This window comes from Perna viridis, chromosome 14 (assembly GCF_037379345.1).
Source record: "Perna viridis isolate PV_CMFRI_1.1 ecotype Kerala chromosome 14, ASM3737934v1, whole genome shotgun sequence".
In the NCBI taxonomy this organism is placed as follows: domain Eukaryota; kingdom Metazoa; phylum Mollusca; class Bivalvia; order Mytilida; family Mytilidae; genus Perna; species Perna viridis.
In genome coordinates this window covers 7477241-7497077 of record NC_142458.1, presented here as the reverse complement: position 1 = coordinate 7497077, position 19837 = coordinate 7477241, and the positions used below count along the sequence as shown (strand labels likewise).

The window sequence follows — 19837 nt, the reverse complement described above, 5'->3', positions numbered from 1 at the left end:
TTGTCACAGCAAATGGATACAAAATGAACCTAAATGGATTAAAATTGTTTTCCAAGAGAAAAAAACCCTCATTATATATATTTTTTTCAATACAATAGTTACAAAAACCACTGCAAAGTGTTCTCATCTTTTGAAATAATCATGGGAAAATTATGAGTAATTTTCAGTCTATAAGAGTTCCTGTAATTTGTCTTTAGTACATAATTATCTCTGCTTAATCATTTCTAATACACCTATTTTTTAGCCACAGATAACGATTTTTCCCAGAAAAACAACAGAAAAACAACAGAAAACCAACTTTGAAGTTTGAAAATGAATGTTCTCTTAAAGTTGTGCTGAGTGATAAATCTGTTTCGGATTCAAATATAAGTTGTTTGACTACATCATACAACATTAACACTATACATTCACATCTAATGACAACAAACTTCCAGGTTTATCCTTGAAAATGCAGATCTTAACCTTACAAGAGCTTCTGGTCCATATGTCGACACAAATCGGATCATTTTGTCTACATTTGTATATATTAACCCTACCTGAGCAACCAGTGCATAAATCAACTCTACCTGAGCACCTGATTTATATGTTAACCCTACTAAGGCACCTGGTACTTTAATTAAACAAATGGAACAGTCTAAAATCAAGACCAATCAAAACATAATGGAATCTCCTAATAACAGGAACATACCATGTTGAGAAAGCCACCAACCCAAGACAAATCTACGTAAGGTAGCTATCTTTGAATGGTTCATAGTTGGGTATGGTGTGTGGATATTTGACGTGCCAAACCATGTGAAACATGAACTCGATCCTGTCTTGACATCTCCGATGACACGATGGACATACAAATGGATCCTCTTCTTCTGGGGAGTGTAGACTCTGATGTAGATGGAACATTGTAAAATCGTTGAAAATGATGTTACAGTGTGGACAATGATGGATACCCGAATCTGATACTGGAGTTTCCGAGGTAGTAGTGACGTGTCGCTTCTCTTCGCTTTCTGTCTCTGACATAGGAGGACTCTTGGAGCGTATAGAGTTGCCTCCCTTTGATTCATTATCTTCTGATTCTTCACTGCTAACAGACTTATTGACACTGAGGTCAATGACCCGATCATGAGATGAGCTGCCATTGTAAAGACTTGAGATGGGAGGCAGAGTCGGTTGAGGTAGACTTGTCATGGATAGCCGCTCCGGCATACCAAATCGAAAATTAGAGGAGACCGGCGAGACCAGACCACTGCTCTGGGGCGTGATGCTTCCACCACTGTGACGTGAGGAGATCATGCCTTCATTTGGTGTACTGTATGTTGATGTCTGTATTGAAGATGATGGAGAACAGACTATATTTGAGTTTGACATCTGAAAAAGACAATAAATATAAAAATACATAAATATAAAATTTTGTAAATGAGCAGTACACAAATCATACTATGAGAAAAAAAAAGATTTTCATAACACAGTAAAACCTGTATAAACCAAACCTCTTTTGTTTAGTTAGACAGGTGTTCAATTTATTCAGGTTATACATAAAATTTAAGTAGGACTCCAGCTAAGGATCATGCAAAATGTGATTCATGTGTAAAAAGCCTACATATTTTTATTTTTGATATTTTGTTTGAATTGCCATAGTAAACAGAAATAAAAATTCAGTTTTTCATATAACCCATGCTCTTAGGAGATCAAAATTGTATAGAATGTACTGTAAATTTCAAAATTAAGGGAGTTAAATCTGTAAATGACACTCAAATACAATAGAATCTACTGGATTTTCGATGTGTATTATCTCCTAAGAGCAGTCAGATTTGAATGAATAATTACACATTTCATAGACCAATAAAACAACCTAATTACAAAAACAAAAATATGTAGCCTTTTTTGGGGTGTATCACATTTTTCAGATTTTGCATGATTCTTACAAAGACAGCTACTTAACAAATATAATAGGACCCCATAAAGTGTCTGGTTTAGACTGTAATTCAAATAAAGTAATAGTTCACCATTTTACATCAATTTCATGTAAGCATCAAAGTAACTTGGACTGATTTCATTCTGTTTCAAATGAAAGATTGATAGGCTTTTGTGAAACTGGATATGATACAAACATATTACTGATGTCAAGAGTTATGTCCCTTACCCAAGGCCTACCTCCTTAAGTTCATGAGATTTCCATGGAAATTGTTTTAATAAAGATGAAAGAATCCTTAGATTTTTGAAAAAATGAGATTCAACCAAATTCCACAAACCCAGTAAATATAGGCTAAATGATAAACAAGTGCTGGTTTGTCTTACACCATGAGTAATCTGTTATTAGACCACAAATTTTCAAAAAAAGAAATAAGCCCTGTGAGAAATTGCAATTTACACTCATTTTTTGACATCTGCATTGATGCACTAAAGTACATTTCATAAATGCATGGTCTTTAATGGCAATGGTTTCAAGTTTAACCATTTTATTATTTATTTACTTCTCTTTAAATAATTCCCAATTCCATAAATGTCATTCTATTTACAATGGAGCTTGTACAATAATTAGCAATGCATAAATACAAGCTTGTTATCAGAGAATCAAGGACATAAAAACTTATTAAAGTCATGATTTATGAATGCAATGTTGACATATTAAAGATGATACATGACACTTTAAAATGCATGCCTAGATGATCTGATGATCTGATGTAATGCATTGGATATCAGTCAATAAAAAAATCAGGCAAAAAAACAACAACATATTTTTCAAAGGAAAAATTTGATACAGGCCAATGCAAGATCTATGTATAAGTTTACAAGTTGATTCAAGGTGTAGAACATTGTGAAATCAAGGATGAATTTGGGCAGGAAGGTTCTGGTCATGCATGTTCTTTTTTCATAATACACATTATTACTGGTTCTAAAGAATAAAAAGCTAGCACAAGGAGTATAATTGATCATCACTTTTTCTTTATTTGCCTGAATCTTTAACTGACCAGTTTTATTTAATAATTGAACATGTTACAATTTGTTATTTTTACAAGCCCAAATGAACAGGATGACTCTGGTTTTTTTTTTATGATGCAAAATTCATTTAAACCTGTAAACACTTCAAATAATGTTTTATGTAAAAAAAAACCACCCGGTCTCTTTAAAAGCATGAATAAAACACAATTACTTTTTCCGCTCAAGTAGGTTTCATGACTTATTTTTTCAATTATGGTCAATATGCTTTTCACATGTAAACACGCAATGCTTTTATCTTTTGATTGAATGTGGGCTGAAAACTGCATTGAGTAAAAAACATGAATAGTTAAGTATTTGTTTGCACTTTAAATGGTAATTTTGTATACAGTAAAACCTGTTTAAATGGAACATTAAAAAAACCTGATAACTTGTCTTCAATAAGTTGGAAACCTTTCTAAACCAGACATCTTTTGGAGATCATTTTAAACCTGTATAATACAAACACTTGCAGTAACCAAACAAAAGATTCATCCATTTGGGCTTCGAGTAAGCCATGATTCACTGTACAAGCACATTGAATAGCATTTTTGACATGTGAATGGAATAAATAATAGGTAGGTGAAGTATTTTGGAGAATAGGGGAAAATATGGGGGAATGGTGGAGAATGTAGGAGAATAGGGAAGAATGTTGAAGAATGGGGGTGAATGTGGGGGAATGTTGTAGAATGAGGGTTGTAGTTTAATGTAAGGATTCAGCTGATTGAAAATAGGGGTAAATATTGGTGTAGTGAAAAACTTTGAATGACTGAAATTCATACCTTGGAAGTCAAATGACTACATCTGAGTTAAAGATTATGGAGGTAGACCTAAGGTAAGGGACAAAACTCTTGAAATCAGTGTTTGTATCATATTTAATTTCAATAAAGCCTATCAAGCTTTCATATGAATCAGAGTGAAATCAATCCAAGTTACTTTGGTGCTTACATGAGATTGATGTAAAATGCTGAATACAAACATTCCAATGATTTGTAGAAATTGTGTCCCTTACCCTAGGTCTACATCCTTCAACTTTAACTTTCCTTCATGTCTTTTTATTAACATTTACTAAGCAAGAAATAAAACTGGACTGTTACCTATTCACTATTCATCCAGGCAAGCAGATTTGTAGGGGTGGAACCCTGTGTACATACTATTTTTTCTTTGGGGTACCTTGTGGGGTATAAATCTAGACTTTTTATATAACCCTTAAAAATATTTCTTGCCTGTCTTGGCTAGGATGTTACTTATATTTTTGCCCTAATCTTAAATAGTATTGGTTCATATGATATAACCTTTAACTCAGATACATTTTTTCTTCAAATTCATTTGCCATCAGGCATTTACCTCAGTTTTCATTATGATATTTAGTCAAATTTATACCCCAATTTTTTTCATTTGTTGTCTGCCCCTTAATTTTACACCTTTTTGTTTTTTACAACCCTTACATATTAATCCTCCCATGTTAGGGGCTAGACTCCAACAAAGTTAAATAAAAAATTTAGAATTATAAGTTTTTGGTAAAAATTACTAAAAATACTGAATTATTTTTAAATTTTTATGTAGAAAAAGGTGCTTTTATGTTTAAATCTCCCACGTAAGAAAGAACAGTAGGGGACAGGGGAGGGGGAGGGAATCCTTACATAAAATGTCTTAAAGGTTAACAGGTGTACCCTTATTTTACCCCTAACCAGTTGTAGTATTCACATGTCAAAAATTTCAAACAATGTGCATAAACAATAATATTTCTTAACATTTAATTTTTTTTTACATTGAATAAATAGGATATTTTTGACATCACAAATAAAAAAAATTTGCATTTCATTCTAAAATTACAAATATCGCATTAAAAAATGCATATGTTAATTTCCGACTTTGCAGTAAAAAAGAGAACTGAACTTTTAACCTTAAATTTGAAATGAGACAACATTTCAAATCTTGACAAGTACTTTTATATTGACACGAAGTTCAATGTTATCATTTTTTGCAAATTTTACAAATGCTTACAGCAATTTGTGATCATGTTTGATGCAGCTGTATAATTTCTAGTACATTGAACTACAAATCTATGGTTTTCATTCACATTCAAGAGTGAAAGGTACAGAACTTTTCCATTCACTCTTGAATGGGGTTTAGTTAAGGACCCAGGTTAATGAAACTACAATAGTCGCAGGTCAGAATGTATGATTCCTGGACTTCATACCACCACTAACTAATGAAAACTGACACTCCATAAAGATAAAGAATTCTGGACTTCAAATTAAAATATCATTTGAGAATATCTAGTCCAAAATTAAGTTTTAATTTGTAGGGTTCAGTTGAGGACCCTGGTTAATGAAACTGCAATAGTCCCAGGGCAGAATTGATTATTCCTGTAACTCAGACCACAACTAACTAATGAAAACTGACACTCCATAAGGGACAAGAATTCAGGTTCAGTTGAGGACCCAGGTTAATAAAACCACAGTATCCCAGATCAGAATGTATGATTCCTGGACCTCAGACCACCATTAATGATATAAACTGACATAGACATTCAAGAAACGAGAATTCAGGGCTTAGGGTTTATCAACAGCCGCTAATGGAAGGTTACCACAATCTTGAAAGATCAAACAAAGAGAGAAGAAAAAAAATAAAATAAAAATATTATTGAACTTTATTTGTTTAACCCTGCTTAGCCCTCAAACAACATTTGATGATCCAGAGAGATTTTGAAAATGGGGTCAGGAAAAAAATGGGAGGCTCCAGACTATCATGTGTCATATCTTGCCCAAATAAACAAAATCACAAAATTTTCCAATAAAAAGTGGGGGGAGGTTCAAACTTTTAGAACAACCCCTGGATATTCCCATGAGGAAAGTTTATATCGGTTAGCTTTATTGAGGATACATGTACAAAAACAACCAGTTAGACAGGATACAAAGAGGAATGATTTGGTCTTTTCTACTTTAACTATTGTAGAAATTAATGGGTATATGAAATGCCTCATTCAACACCATAACAGCTTGTCAGCCCTAGAGACATAGAGGCAGGTACAGCAGTTACGGCTGGCTTTGTACCAATATTATTTGTTGTTATGACATGCCGTACATAAAATCTTTGTTTAAATATTAAAAAAAAAACGGAATAATTGAAACAAGTTCAAACAATAGACTTTGGCTGCTATGCCTCTGCAGCCTTACTAAAAAAATGAGTGGCATTTTCTGAATATTAGCGAAAAAAATACAGTAGCGTCAAAACAATGTTATATATAAAAAAATGGGGCATTATTGGTACATTGAGCAATGCCTCATCACATTATGGTGAAAAAAGGGGGATGACAAAATCTTCATAACTGCATAATTCAAAAACTTCATTTTGGATTTTGCCGAAAATTAAACCTCAACTGTGCAAAACTTCTTAGAAAATGCATCGATAGTTTCTCAAATTATCCTCAGGAAACTGCCAAGGGATGGACAGACGACATGAACTTTTGGGAGGGTATCACTTAATACCTCCCCACTTTGTCTGGTGGGGTATAAAAAGGACATACCGGTATATAATAAGGAACTTTTGTATTTTATGGTTTATTCCTAAGTTTAAACTTGCAGCATTTTCTCATTTGAATCATTTCAAAATCAACATTACAAATAAAGGGAGATTTGATTTGGATTTAAACAAACAACCTCTGTACGGGGAAAGCAGGTAGAAAGTTTAAAGTGTTTTAGACCCAGAAAATACAACATATTTTACGTTTCCAAAGGTCAATACACCACCAAGTGTCATTGTAGCTAGATTATCCAGAAATTAATGACCTTTTTTTTTTAGTCAGCTGACACACAGGGGTCATTGGCCACAATTAAGGCTCTTGGGGGATCAGCATGTACTCTAATCTTTATCAACTTGATCAGTAAGTGGTAGATTTGTTATTATGAGTTGATGGTGAAGTATAGAATTTCAGTGTTCATACCATGATGGAAGAACCATTTGATTTTAGGAAGAAAGAAATAACACCTGTCTAAAGTGACCAATTTTTGAGTCTATACAGAGTTTGGTTTGGACAGGTCTTTGGTATTATTCAGGGTGTAGTTTAGACTGGTTTTTTAGATTATTCAGGGTTTGGTTTAGACAGGTTTCAGATTATTCAGGGTTTGACTTAAACAGGTTTTCTGATTATTCAGGGTTTGGTTTAGACAGGTTTTTGGATTATTTAGGGTTTGGTTTAGACAGGTTTTTGGATTATTTAGGGTTTGGTTTAGACTGCTTTTTGGAATTTTCCCACACTCTATCCCTACATACAGAGTCAAAAAATATCAATGTTACATATGCTTCAGGATAAAATTAAATAGCTTTTTTGGTTGTTTTCCAGTTGTACTGAATATATTTTAAGCAAAGATGACTAAATTGGGGAAAATGATGTATCTCTCATTGCCCAATTCCTACAAAAAATGGTACTTAACTTTTGCCGTTTATAATTTTTGCAAATTTTCTCAAATGAACAAATTGGTGGCTATCAATTTTTGTGATTTAAAAAAAAAATGTTTAGCACTATACAATGTTAAAAGTTCATTTTGTGGGTACTATTTTTTTGTGGTTTTTTGTTCACTGCAAAAATAGTTAAAAAAAATGGTCCAAAAATAAGTATATTTACAGAAAGACCAAGTGCCCACCCATTCTAAATACATGTATTTTGTTCACATTGAACTTGGTCCACATTGGTAGATCCTGATAGTCTGAAAGAAGGGGTTTCTGGCTGGCCTAAAATGGGGGGGGGGTGAACAGTGGCAGACCTTGATATTCTGATAGAGAGGGGTCTATTGCCTGGTCTAAAGGGGGGTGCCCAAGTGCATGATTCCAGTTTTTTTCTATATAACCAGCTTATTTTTTTTTTAGAAAAATGGAGGGAGCTGCCCATATATTTCAAACAATAATCCCCAAATATTCTAAAGAGTAAAATTCAATACTGAATTTCATAGTCAAACAAATTTGAAACATATATTTCAATTATCCACTATAATCTATTGACTGTAATACAATGTCACTTGGTACATAATTCATATATTTCAGACTATTTTATCAACCAAGTATGTCTGAGATGCACAATTGGATAGTCAAGGACATTTATAACCCCCGCAAGCAATCTAGTTGACAAAAAATTTACACCTGGTCTAGGAACTACTATAAATCTGCCTGCACAAATATTAGATGCTAAATACCATATACATGGAGCAGGACATTTTGGTGAGATTCTAATTTTGTCTACTTTTATGAGGTTTGGGGAATTATGAAAAAAAAAGGCTCATTAAATTTAAGTCATGATGTTTTACATATAATTTCATTCCGTTAAATCTGAAGATGTGAAAAATAAAGACAGTGAAAATTTAGTGCTCCTATTCATACAGAAAAATGCCAAAATTACCGGCTATACGGTGTATCACATGAGACATTAGACCATTTGAACAGACCCTGCCTTGTACTAGTACAACATGCTGAGCCAGATCTTTATTGTGCTAGCAGACAGAAATCTAGGTTGGCATGCCACTCCACATTGACATATTATTCTGACTGAGCCAACCAGTCATCATTCTGTTTCCAGAGTACCGTGGGCTTGATGGGAAGCAGTGACTACCAGTTTTAAAGCCTTTGGTGTGACTCAGTCCGGGGATTAAAACCCACAACTTCCCACACTCAAGGCGAGCACACCAACCTAAGACAATCAAGAGGGTACTAGAGCTTATTAGTTTGCAATAAAAACTTCAAATTTCATTGGAAATTCTAATTTGTAGTTAAGAAAATAAGTACCCCATGAAACCACAATTTTTTATCAAACCAAAACCCACATTAGGGAAGAGTTAAAAAAACTAGGTTTGTAGTGCCCCCTTAATAACCAAATCGCAGCCCCCTTGAAAAAAAAAACCATATTTTCTTCTTCTAATAAAAACATTGAAAACACCCATTAAAAGCCCCTTTTATCACGAAACTGTCATGAGAATTAGTTTCACTTGTAGCAATTTCTCACATTGAAATGTGAGCTAATTTTAAAAGTCTGTCCCTAGTGGGTACAATTGTATAGCAGGGAACAATAAAATTGTGACAATGGATTGATTTACTTCAACAATGATGAAGTACAATGTATTTATACAATCATACAACTATTTCAGTGTCAAACACTTGACTTCAGCTACATACCACGATAAACACAATTTTTTTTTCTTTGGCCTAACAAAAACAATATTGAACCTACTTAAATCCACACATGAGTGACTCAGAAATGTACAAAACATGTATTAGGATGTCATTAAATAATAACACATGTCATTATTAGTTTTATATGCTGAGCCTAAAATAGAATCAGAAATATACCAGGTGTACCGTTTCACAAACATTTTTAATTGACAAATATGACAAAAATATGGCAACAGCTGATTTTTTTTCCCAGATGACAGTTTTTCAGAGTGCCCTATTGCATATGAAAATGTCACAAGCTTTTAGAGTTGAGCTATCATTAACAGAGAAATCATTAAAATATCTAAATGGTTGAAATGGCGACATATTTTGTTTCATAGACTTTTCATGCAGTAATTTGATACTTAAAGGGGAGGGGGCAGGGATCAATTTTTATTATCAGATTTTTTTGTTGCACAATCTGTCCTGGCTTTTTAATTTTTTTTGGGGATATCTGCAATAGGATCAAATATTTCATTCTGCATTTTCATGGAGTGTGACTTTGGTGACAGATTTTTTTTTTATTTCATGATCAATATACTTACCCTACTGCTCAATATTATTTTCACTATTAAATAGACTGGTTCTTATTTAAGAACAATTTGTATCTCAAATTAGGACCAAGCAAGCCCCCTCTCAACTACATCAAGTCTGGGTTTGCATTTACAGTCCATACTTAATCAAAGCCTCTTTTGCCTGAATTTAAATGAAATTTGGAATCCCCTTGTTAGAAAACAAAATTAACTGTGTGCAAAATTTCGGCAAATATGTGCAAATAATACCCTGAAACCTCTTCTCCTACCCCTAAGTTCATAGCATCATATCACAAACTAAGGGATAAATTTTTAACTTAAGCAACATACAATGAAAAAAAATCTCTAATTCTTTTAGTTTGGCCTGAGCCTTCCTGCCCATATTTAGATCAAATATAGATTTATTTCCTACCTGATAGCCTTCTGAATGAACCAGGCTATATCTGGGCTCTTGTTTCGATCTTGGGTCAATCTGACCCTCTTCAGGAGGACTATGAGGTGGTGTCACCTGCTCAAGTTTAGGGCTTGACTGGTCTTTATCCCGTTCTGATGAGGTAGAAATCACTGAGGTACCATCATGAGGTGATTTTAGAGGTTGAGGTAGACTTGATAACATTGCGGAACTAGGCCGTGTGTGAGGGTGCCCAGGGAACATATGTTGCTGGCCACTAACGGTTGTTTGGATCATTGTTTCATAAGTGAGGGCATGCTGCAACAGCGCCCTCTGTTGCATGGCAAAGGCATGATATGCCGCCATGTTGACATGCCCTGTAGGTCTGGCTGCCGGTGCCCTTTGACCACTGATTTTGCCACGCATGTGAACATTCCTTTCATGTCTTCGGAGGTCATTTGATTGTGTAAAGCATCTGAAAAAGCAAAAATAATCTGAATAAAATTAAAAGTCAGCCAACCAGTCAGCCAACCAGAAGCCTTGATGTAGGAAAATATCTAATCACAGGTGGTTGCTTAGGAAGGCAATATGGTGGTGCTTTCTAACAATTTTCGTGGCACCTTGTTTTTTCAAGAATTCAAGAATACCAGAGTTTCGTTGTCTAGTAGTTATTGTTTTTACAGTAAAAACCTGTATTAACCACCACCTGTATGTAAAGACAACCTGTCTTATGTGACCATGATTTTGCTGTCCCTAAATGGAAGGTCAGTTAAAAATAGTTCCATTAATATTTCACTGTTAGGTGTAAGTGTTTGAAAGAATCAGGCCAAATGGAATCTATTTGGAAAGACCATTATTTGGTCTCTGTATCATTGGATTTGCTCAGAAATTTTTCAATAGAATCATATAAAAAGGAGGTTTTTGACAAAATTATCTACCCTTGAAATGTTCATTTTCAGTGCATTTCAGTGAAATTGTAACTCAATGATCCAGCATGATATGGAACATTTTGTCTGTTTTCTTTGATTCTGATGGTGAAAATAGTCAAATTACACAATAATGAGTTTTTTTTTAAACCATGTTTCACCTACAACCTGATTCTTACAAGGACTGACACTTAATTTTGTACCTTATAATTTTAACATTATTGAACTACTTTTTTTAATTAAGTCTTTTACTGTGTTATTGTCTACATTTTCTAGAGGTAGAAATAGGTCTGAGGCACAGACAAAATATCACAGAATCATCTTTGTAACTGTACCAAAGGCCAGTCCAAGGTAGATTTTGAATGAGAGAACTTTCTCACCATTCATTGAAGACCCATAGGCTGTGGTATGGTGTTTTTTTTACTGTTTGGTAGGGCTGCTCTCACATTGACACATTCTTTGTTTAAACTCTTTTTTTAACTTAAGAATCATTTAGCTGCCACTGTCCTGACCATAAAAACATATGTTAGACCACTGAATTATCCATCTACACATATGACACTGAGTGTACTGAGCTGTGGTACTGACTGGCCTCTAGGGTACAACTCTAGTGATTGCCAGTTTTTTTTTACATAATCAACCATTTCTGACCACAGATGGACTTGCCTCCTCACTTGAATCCATCTATGGGCCTGAGCTAATTGACATAACCCGAGACACCATCCTCCTCAGGCTTATGTCTGAGAAACTGGCTGCAGTGAGGAGGTATATATAACAATTCTTACACTTAAACTTAATGAGGTAGACCTAAGGTAAGGGCCATAACTCTTGAAATCAATGATATGTTTGTATCATATTCAAATTTCACCAAAGCCATACAAGCTTCATTTGAAACAGAATGAAATCAGTCCAAGTTACTTTGATGCTATATGGGATTTATATAAAATGCTGTACTCAAACATTCCAATGATTTGTAAGAGTTATGTACGATACCCAAGGTCTACCACCTTGAGTTATCATTTCCAAAGGATAATGCTTGTTAATCAAAGTCAAGAACTATTGGCGTCTTTTCCAACCTTTCAGATTTGCCTTGATATTGCCATTTGTAACACACAAACTTTCATTCTTTGGACTATTCCTTTTTTACTATTGCCTAGATTTGCCTATCGACAAAATAATTTTCTAATCACCTTTTAGTTATTACGCGACACTTATCAGTGCCATTACATTATAGCACTGCATTAATTTTTATTGTCCTATACAAATATATTTGGTTCAATGAATTGATATGAATGTTTTTGCCAAATGTCTTTTTCCCATAAAGTGTGGGAGCAATTTAAGTACATGTATTAATTCAAAAGTTCTTCATCCACTTGAATAGTACAAAACGGTATTAAATTGGTTTTTAATCATTTAAAGTATTCTATTTTCAAAGGTTTTCCCCGTACTTAACTACACATCTAGTTAAGAGTCAGTCAGGCCATATGTAAACAATCTAGTTAAGAAGATCTGAGACCTAGGGTAAGGGACATAACTCTTGAAATCAATGATATGTTTGTATCATATTCAATTTCATTTCAAAGCCTGTCAAGCTTTCATTTGAAATAGAATGAAATCAGTCCAAGTTACTCTGATGCTTACATGAGATTGATGGAAAATGGTGAATACAAATGTTCCAATGATTTGTAAGAGTTGTGTCCCTTACCTTAGTTCTACCTCCTTAAGCTTGTTTTTTTAGGTTTTGTCCAAGTTATGCAACATAACCAACAGTAGGGCAGTTTATGAACAAGGGTGAACCGTCTCTAAGATGGTAATGCAAAAGTCAAAATTATTTTTTTAATATGACTTAATTTCTAATTGATTCCAGTCAAAATTAAAAGATTTGATCTCAAATCAAAATGTTATTTAGGTAGGGATAATTTAAAGTCAAGGAGTACAGATCACCTGACACCAATAATGTCACAGACTCAAGTTTTGAGTTTATACAAGTAACCTATGTTGTCCAAAAAGAACCATGCAACTAACCAAAAAAGCTTATAACCTTTCAATAATACTTCCACATTAAAAAAACCCGAAAGCTGATTGGCTGATCAGAAAGATCATCTGAACAGAAATTAGAATTGTGTGTTGTTACACTGAATACACATCAACAAAATCTATTAATTAATTGATTGTATTTAGAGGAATGTCCTACATTAGATATTTCATGTACATGTATTTCAGGATGAGAATTATACCTAAATCAAACAAACCATGTTTTGTTCTGGTGCGGGATCATCAATGTACTCACAGAAAGGAAAAGACCTCAGGGGATTCAACCCACAACCTCCCGTACTAGAGGCAATCATGCTACCCCAAAACTGACCAGACAGTCATATTAGCAATAAAAAGTTTCGCCTGAATTTTGTTTATAGCTTACATGTGTTACTACCTGTACTTTTATGCCTGACTCTTATGTGGGCACTAAAACTAAGTACATTATTTTTTCCATTTCACCATGTAATTATCATGCCATTTATTGAGTGCTTTGCTTAAAACCAGTTCAGGATTTTCTTTTACAGAAGAAGATCAAGTACAAACATACACACAGCATCTAATAATTATATGCTTTTTTATACCTGCTTAATTTTCAAAAAAATGCAAACACATTTTTTCCCATGAATAATTTTCTTTGATGAGTACAACCTATAAAACCTTCAACATGACAAGCATATTTACAGTTCTTAGTTGATCAATTAAACTTCTATACATACATGGCATTTATTATAGCAGGTTTAAATGAAGTGATACCATCCAAGTACTTTCTTTTTTACAAGTGCAGAAAGGTGCTCTGTAATGCAATCACTGCTGACATGATACCATGTCATATTGTGAAAAAAAAACACACCTTGTATTGTATTTTCTTATAAATATATCTATCTATCAAATCATAAATGTTGTTTTGTCATTGTCCCTGTGGGTCCATGATTGGTACAATAAAAAACTCTTTGGACTTTTTAAGGATTGTTTTACAGAAAAAAAACATACATCACATAAGATTGATATCTATAGCACTTTTAAGACTCATTCATTTGACATGACAAAAAAATTACCTAGTTTAAGGTATCAAAAATATTGATGTCATGCTGGACTCAGTGCTATATCCAACAATGCTGGACTCAGTGCTATGTACAATAGTGCTGGACTCTGCTAAGTACAACAGTACTGGACTCAGAGCTATGTACAACAATGCTGGACTCAGTGCTATGTACAACAATGCTGGACTCAGCGTTATGTACAGCAATGCTGGACTCAGTGCTATGTACAATAATGCTGAACTAAGTGCTAATGTTCAACAATGCTTTATTCCAGAAGTTTGTCTTACAAGTTCACTAAACTGGAACCCCCTGCCCCCCCCCACAATATTATATGTAGTTATACTTATCTACTGTAAATTATACCCATATAGAATAAGCAATACAAATATTAAAAATAAAAATTCTCATCGTTCATTAAAGACCAATGGGTGGCCTTGAGCTGATATTTTCATCCAGTGGAGGTTGTTGTCTCTTTGACAAATTTGTCATATCTATTCTCATTACATTTAATAAAACATTCAAAAGTGTAAATGTAAAAATCACCCCATTTTCATACCAATAAAGTACCATTACTCAAAGACCAAAAAAAAAACATGAAATCAATAAAAATTTAAATGGCGCTAATTAATCAAAAGAAACGACAATTCACAAAAGTTTCAGAAAAATTGGAGGCAAAATTTTTGAATTATTGTGTGAAATGTGAAAAGCTGATGGTCACCACTATACAATAATATTTCCTATCTTAAAATACGGGTGTATGAAAAAAAAATATATTCAAAATGATAAGAAAAATTCTCCTCTTGTCAAATCAAAATTTCAATCTTTCCCTGACATTAAAGAGACTTCAACTAAGCCTTTTATTTGTCCTTAAATCATTAAGGGTCACGAAAATTGAACAAGGTCACTATCTCTCAAAATTGAAACCTGTAATTCAAACAATCTACAGTGGAACCTTTGTAAACCAAACCAGTTTTGGACTAAGAGATTTGTACTTTTATGGCAGGTGTCAGTTTCCACAGGTCCAAAAAGTATTGAAACTGACGTGATGGGACTTCAGAAGATGTCTGTTTTACACAGGGTACCAGTTTATTCAGGCTTCAGTTTAGACAGGTTTCACAACAGTTGATACAGGTTGGAACACAACTCAAAAACTTCAAACTTTTGGCCTGTTGAACTGCACATTATCTCGACATAGGTTACCAAATCTGTGTACAATGTCAGAGCCTTGTTGCGACCTGTAATTCGTTTGCCTGTTGATAACGCCTCGCTACCTGTATTTACAGGTAGAAAAGAGCAGTCACTTTATCACCTGACATTTGTACATGTGTAAACTTCTTAAAAGAAGAGAATTTATCACTTTAAAGGCCATTAATGTCTATTTCATTTTTGCTGCTAATTATTTTGACCAAATCCTCCAACAAATCTTAAATTTTTATGTGGGAGATTCTTAATTTGTTATTGACATTGTGGGAGTACTCCCTCTAATGTGGGAGGGTCAATAGGTATGAATTTAATCAGGTTCAAACAACATTTACAATGACAAGGGATTCAAAAGAGTGTAGATAGTGTAGATAGATTTTTTTTGTTTTTTTTGTTTTTGTTTTTTGTTTTTTTTTCAGGGTTCAGTTTAGACAGGTTTAATTGACAGCCACAAGTAAAAGTACCTGCCAAGAATATTAATCAAAATTATATGCTTATCCCAGGCCTTTTTTTTTTAAATTAGATTTTCCAGAAAGTATTGCCAATAATGTCATTCCCAACTTAAAATGATTAAAAGTATTTGCTTGGCCTCTCTATGGCCTTAAATGTGTTTGAATGAAGACTTTAAGCTATTTAACCAATTTTCACAATGTAAACACATCAAATGTATTTTAATGAGTTTTTTTTACCTGGTTTGTCACCTGTTGTACAATTCAACATGGAAAACCATGACAAATATATTTAATACCATCCATTTACTCAACTACATTAGTAAATACTGATTGAGGGACAAAAAGGGGAATTTTTTAGTTTTGTAAGATTTTATGCAAAAATGTAAATAGTTGAATGTTTAATTCAACTAGAATATGTATAGCTCAGACACGGACCAAAGGAAATGCATTCCAGGCATATGCCCCCCCATCCCCCCACCACCCCCAAGAAAGAGAAAATTGAGTTTTTATAGCATGATCAATTTGAAATCTTGATTTTTCACAAATTTCACCCAAAAAATGTTCTTGCCTTGCTTTTGCTTGGCCCTAATTTAATTACAATTCCCCCTCCCCCCCGACCTGAAATCCTGGGTCTTCTCCTGCGTGCAGATATATATACTGACCATAAGTTGTTCCAGATATTATCAAAATGATAGACGTTTTATTAATTGCAGGTGCTCTGCTAAAAAATAAAATGGAAAGAAAATCCAGCAATTCTGCTTTAATAATTGAGTGGGGATCGCTAAAAAAATTGACAAAATTCTATTTAATTTGCTTAAATATGACCATATTTTATTCATGATTAGCTATATCCTGTTGACCTATTAAGGCAACTGTTATACAGTACTAAGTAAAGTGCATTGGCCATTGTTTCGAAGATGCATCTTTTTTCACATTCCAAAGAACATAAAAGTTTCAAGATTGCATGTGAGATAATCAATTTTATTATTTCATGACGGGTGTAAAATTTCAGGTACTATTTTTCAGGCAAATTTGACAATAGGGATTACAGTAAAAATTAGTATGCTGTGCAATTGATACTATTGTAGGAGTGCAAGAGAGGCATAGATTTACTTGTAGAAAAAGTACACATGACAAGGTTTAGCATCCCCTAACAGAGCCCTCAGTGTTGGAGTGAAAAAAAAGCATAGACTTACTTGTAAGAAAAAGTCCACATCATAAAGTTTGTTGTCCCTTAACAGAGCCCCATATGTTTGAGTGAAAGAAAGCATAGATTTACTTGTAGAAAAAGTTCAAATAACAAGGTTACTATCACAGTTATTAGAGTTATTGTACTTTAAACTTCAACATTGGACCAAGTTTCATTTAAATCTATTGATATATTTTTTTTAAATTTAAGACATCAATGAAGCTAAAAAATTTTGGATTAGTTCTAAAACATTCTTTTTGCAAATGCATTTTTTTGATTCAATAGTAGCTGTTGTCCATAATTTGTCTTGAACACTTTTTCAACCAAAAGGAAAAAATATTTGTTTTTGAAGGTGTTTTCAATAAACCGAAAATTACATGTTCCTTTATAGTGAGTACAGAGGAACTATATTTCACCACTGGTCTAATTTAAGAACATTGACCCTCAACAAACAAGGGGTCCATTATTGTGTTAAACTTTAAGTCACACCCCAATGCCACTACAATTACATCACTTATAAAAAATCCATTAAAATTTGCCATTTATCAACTAATTCTTTCTCTTCATCTTCTTAAATGAGAGAAACTAGGTTGACTTAACAGGTGGAAGTGATATGCTTGCTATTTAAATCACCAGTTTTGAAAATATGCTGCAAGGACAGTTTGTTTTTCCAACCTTAACTTTTTTGTGGAAGGGGTAAATTTTTAATAAGTACAATTTTAACTGGCCTAGAGATCAGTTATGATGATAAGGTTTTTCACGGAGCCAACCAAAAATGGGAAAATTCCCTAAATTGCAAGTAAACACTCAGTAAAACAAGAGGCTCCCTGAGGAGCCTGAATCGCTCACCTTGTTGAATTTTGACTTTCAAAGGCAATAAATTAAACAAGAAGTTGTCCAACAATTTTGACTCAAGAAGTCTTTGGTAGGATTATTACAAGATCTTTTCAACAATTGAAAATTTCTTTTAATGTATCATAGTTTTCAAGATACTGACTGAAAACTATTTAAAAAAAAAGTAATTTTTCCCCTTCCAAGGGTACTAACTCTTACAAGGAGTCTGAAGACTTTTGTAGTCCTAATAATATGGATCATTTCAGCTATTGAAAGAATTCAGCTAAACCTAATGGTTTAGGAGATATATGTAAAAAAACTACTGTCTGACCCCTATGTTTTATTTTTAGTAACAACGGCCATGTTTTTTTCAACGAAATCAAAAATCCCCACATCAGTTCTATGCAGGATACCCCAAGGAACATTCATACGAAGTTTGGTTCTAATTAGTCGAGTAGTTTCAGAGGAGAAGAGTTTTGTATGATTGTTAACGACGACGACGGACAATGACGATGGACGCCTAGTGAGTTCAAAGGTCAAGGACATTTCACTAACTAATCCTCCCATGCCTTGGATTACCAATAATTTAAATCCAAGGTCGGCAATTGGTTCCTGATAAATCAACAAGGTTATTTTTACTACAAAAAAGCCAACGGTTCAAGTTGGAGGTGGTCCAAGGTCTGAAACTCTCAGTTTCTAACCTAGAACCTCTGGAAATTCATTTTCCTGGGTCCTGGAAATTCAACCATTTTAATTGACACTTTAAAGCGGATGTTAGAATTCCATGCACTTTTACAACAAAAATCACACACTTTTTTAGGACTTTCAATGCATATTTTCTGGATTTTTAAGGGCCATGATTTTTGTCAATCAGAACTACTCGGCCATTTCCCCTACACTAAAAAATAACCTCGGATGCAGAAAGGAGAATTTCCTCTTGAAAATTTTGTCGTAATTGTAGTCATACACAAATCAAAGTAGTTCTACCCACCAGGTAGACTGTTGGTTGGATAGCACTAGAAATAAAGAACAACAACTCTTCCAAGAACTTTGGCGCAAAGAAAGAAGCTAAGAAAAAAAGTAATGGTAAAAAATTCAACCAGTTTAACTGTAATTTTAGAATTGGATCGGTCAAATTCCAGACAGATCCATCCACCTTGTGCCTCCGAGGTTTTTCTTTTGTGTAACTAGAAAGGCTGAGGTGTTCCAACTGGATTTTTGCATCAAAGTCTACTTGAAAATTGGACCATTGATCTGAAACCTGAATAAGCCTAGGACCTTTCACGCTTGAACACTGCATGTTTTACACATGTCTAATATGATGGTAACATAAGTACTTAGACCACAGCCGACCTATCTAAAGGGTAATGCTCCCTACATCCAAATGATTAACCATTAAAACCCAAATGATCATCCATTTAGTTATGCCATAAGTTAAATTTGTAGTAGGAATATTCATTAGGCCAACAGAATAAATCTTAGTTTTACCAGGTACTTGCTTGACTTAGACACCATTTTCACTAATTTTGCCGTGGACTCAAAATCACAAAAAATAGGACCCTCAAAACTGATTGTTAACACTTTGAAACATTAATCATTGTTTTTTAAACTGTGAAAATTGATATAATCAAATATGTCCACTGAAAAGAATCCACAAAAATTAACGTAACAACCACGGTAAGCGTGAAAATTATCAAGTTCACAGTATTGAAACAGAAATTAATGGACTTCAGATGATATTTGGTTTATATTTGGTTAGCAGTTTATCAAGGGTTCAGATTTAGACAGGATTCTCTTGTAAATAGGAGAAGATAAGGGAAACACGTAGGAGACAAACATCTCCACCAATCTAGACATGCCATCTATTATATTCATAGAAATGGACCATTATATATACCCAAAATAAATACTTTTCTACAACCATCATTGAACTGATTGAATTCTGCATAACATGTTTAATTTTCTTGTGTACCTAGCTTTCTTATTGTTTCAAAATATATTATCCCATAACCAATAAGATACAAAAGACAGTTGCTTTCAATACAAATTGGAGAATTG

General features: G+C 33.7%; 1 protein-coding gene and 1 long non-coding RNA gene across 4 annotated transcripts in view; one reads left to right on the top strand and one right to left on the bottom strand.

Annotated features, from left to right (window-relative positions):
- Positions 1-19837, bottom strand: part of LOC148597983 (uncharacterized) — a 55324-nt gene that overhangs the window by 13088 nt on the left and 22399 nt on the right. For all 3 annotated transcript variants that reach the window (XR_015918305.1, XM_088560012.1, XM_088560013.1), the window contains exons 3-4: positions 10123-10576; positions 689-1362 (exon numbers count right to left, since the gene is read on the bottom strand). Coding sequence is in view for 2 of the 3 variants with exons in the window: in XM_088560012.1 (XP_088416138.1) it covers positions 721-1362; positions 10123-10576 (1096 nt within the window). In the remaining variant the exon portion in view is untranslated. The remainder of the gene's footprint in view (positions 1-688; positions 1363-10122; positions 10577-19837) is intronic.
- LOC148597984 (uncharacterized) lies at positions 8024-13937 on the top strand. Its single transcript, XR_015918306.1, has 3 exons — positions 8024-8193; positions 11304-11433; positions 13251-13937. It is a non-coding gene; the product is annotated as an uncharacterized LOC148597984 (long non-coding RNA).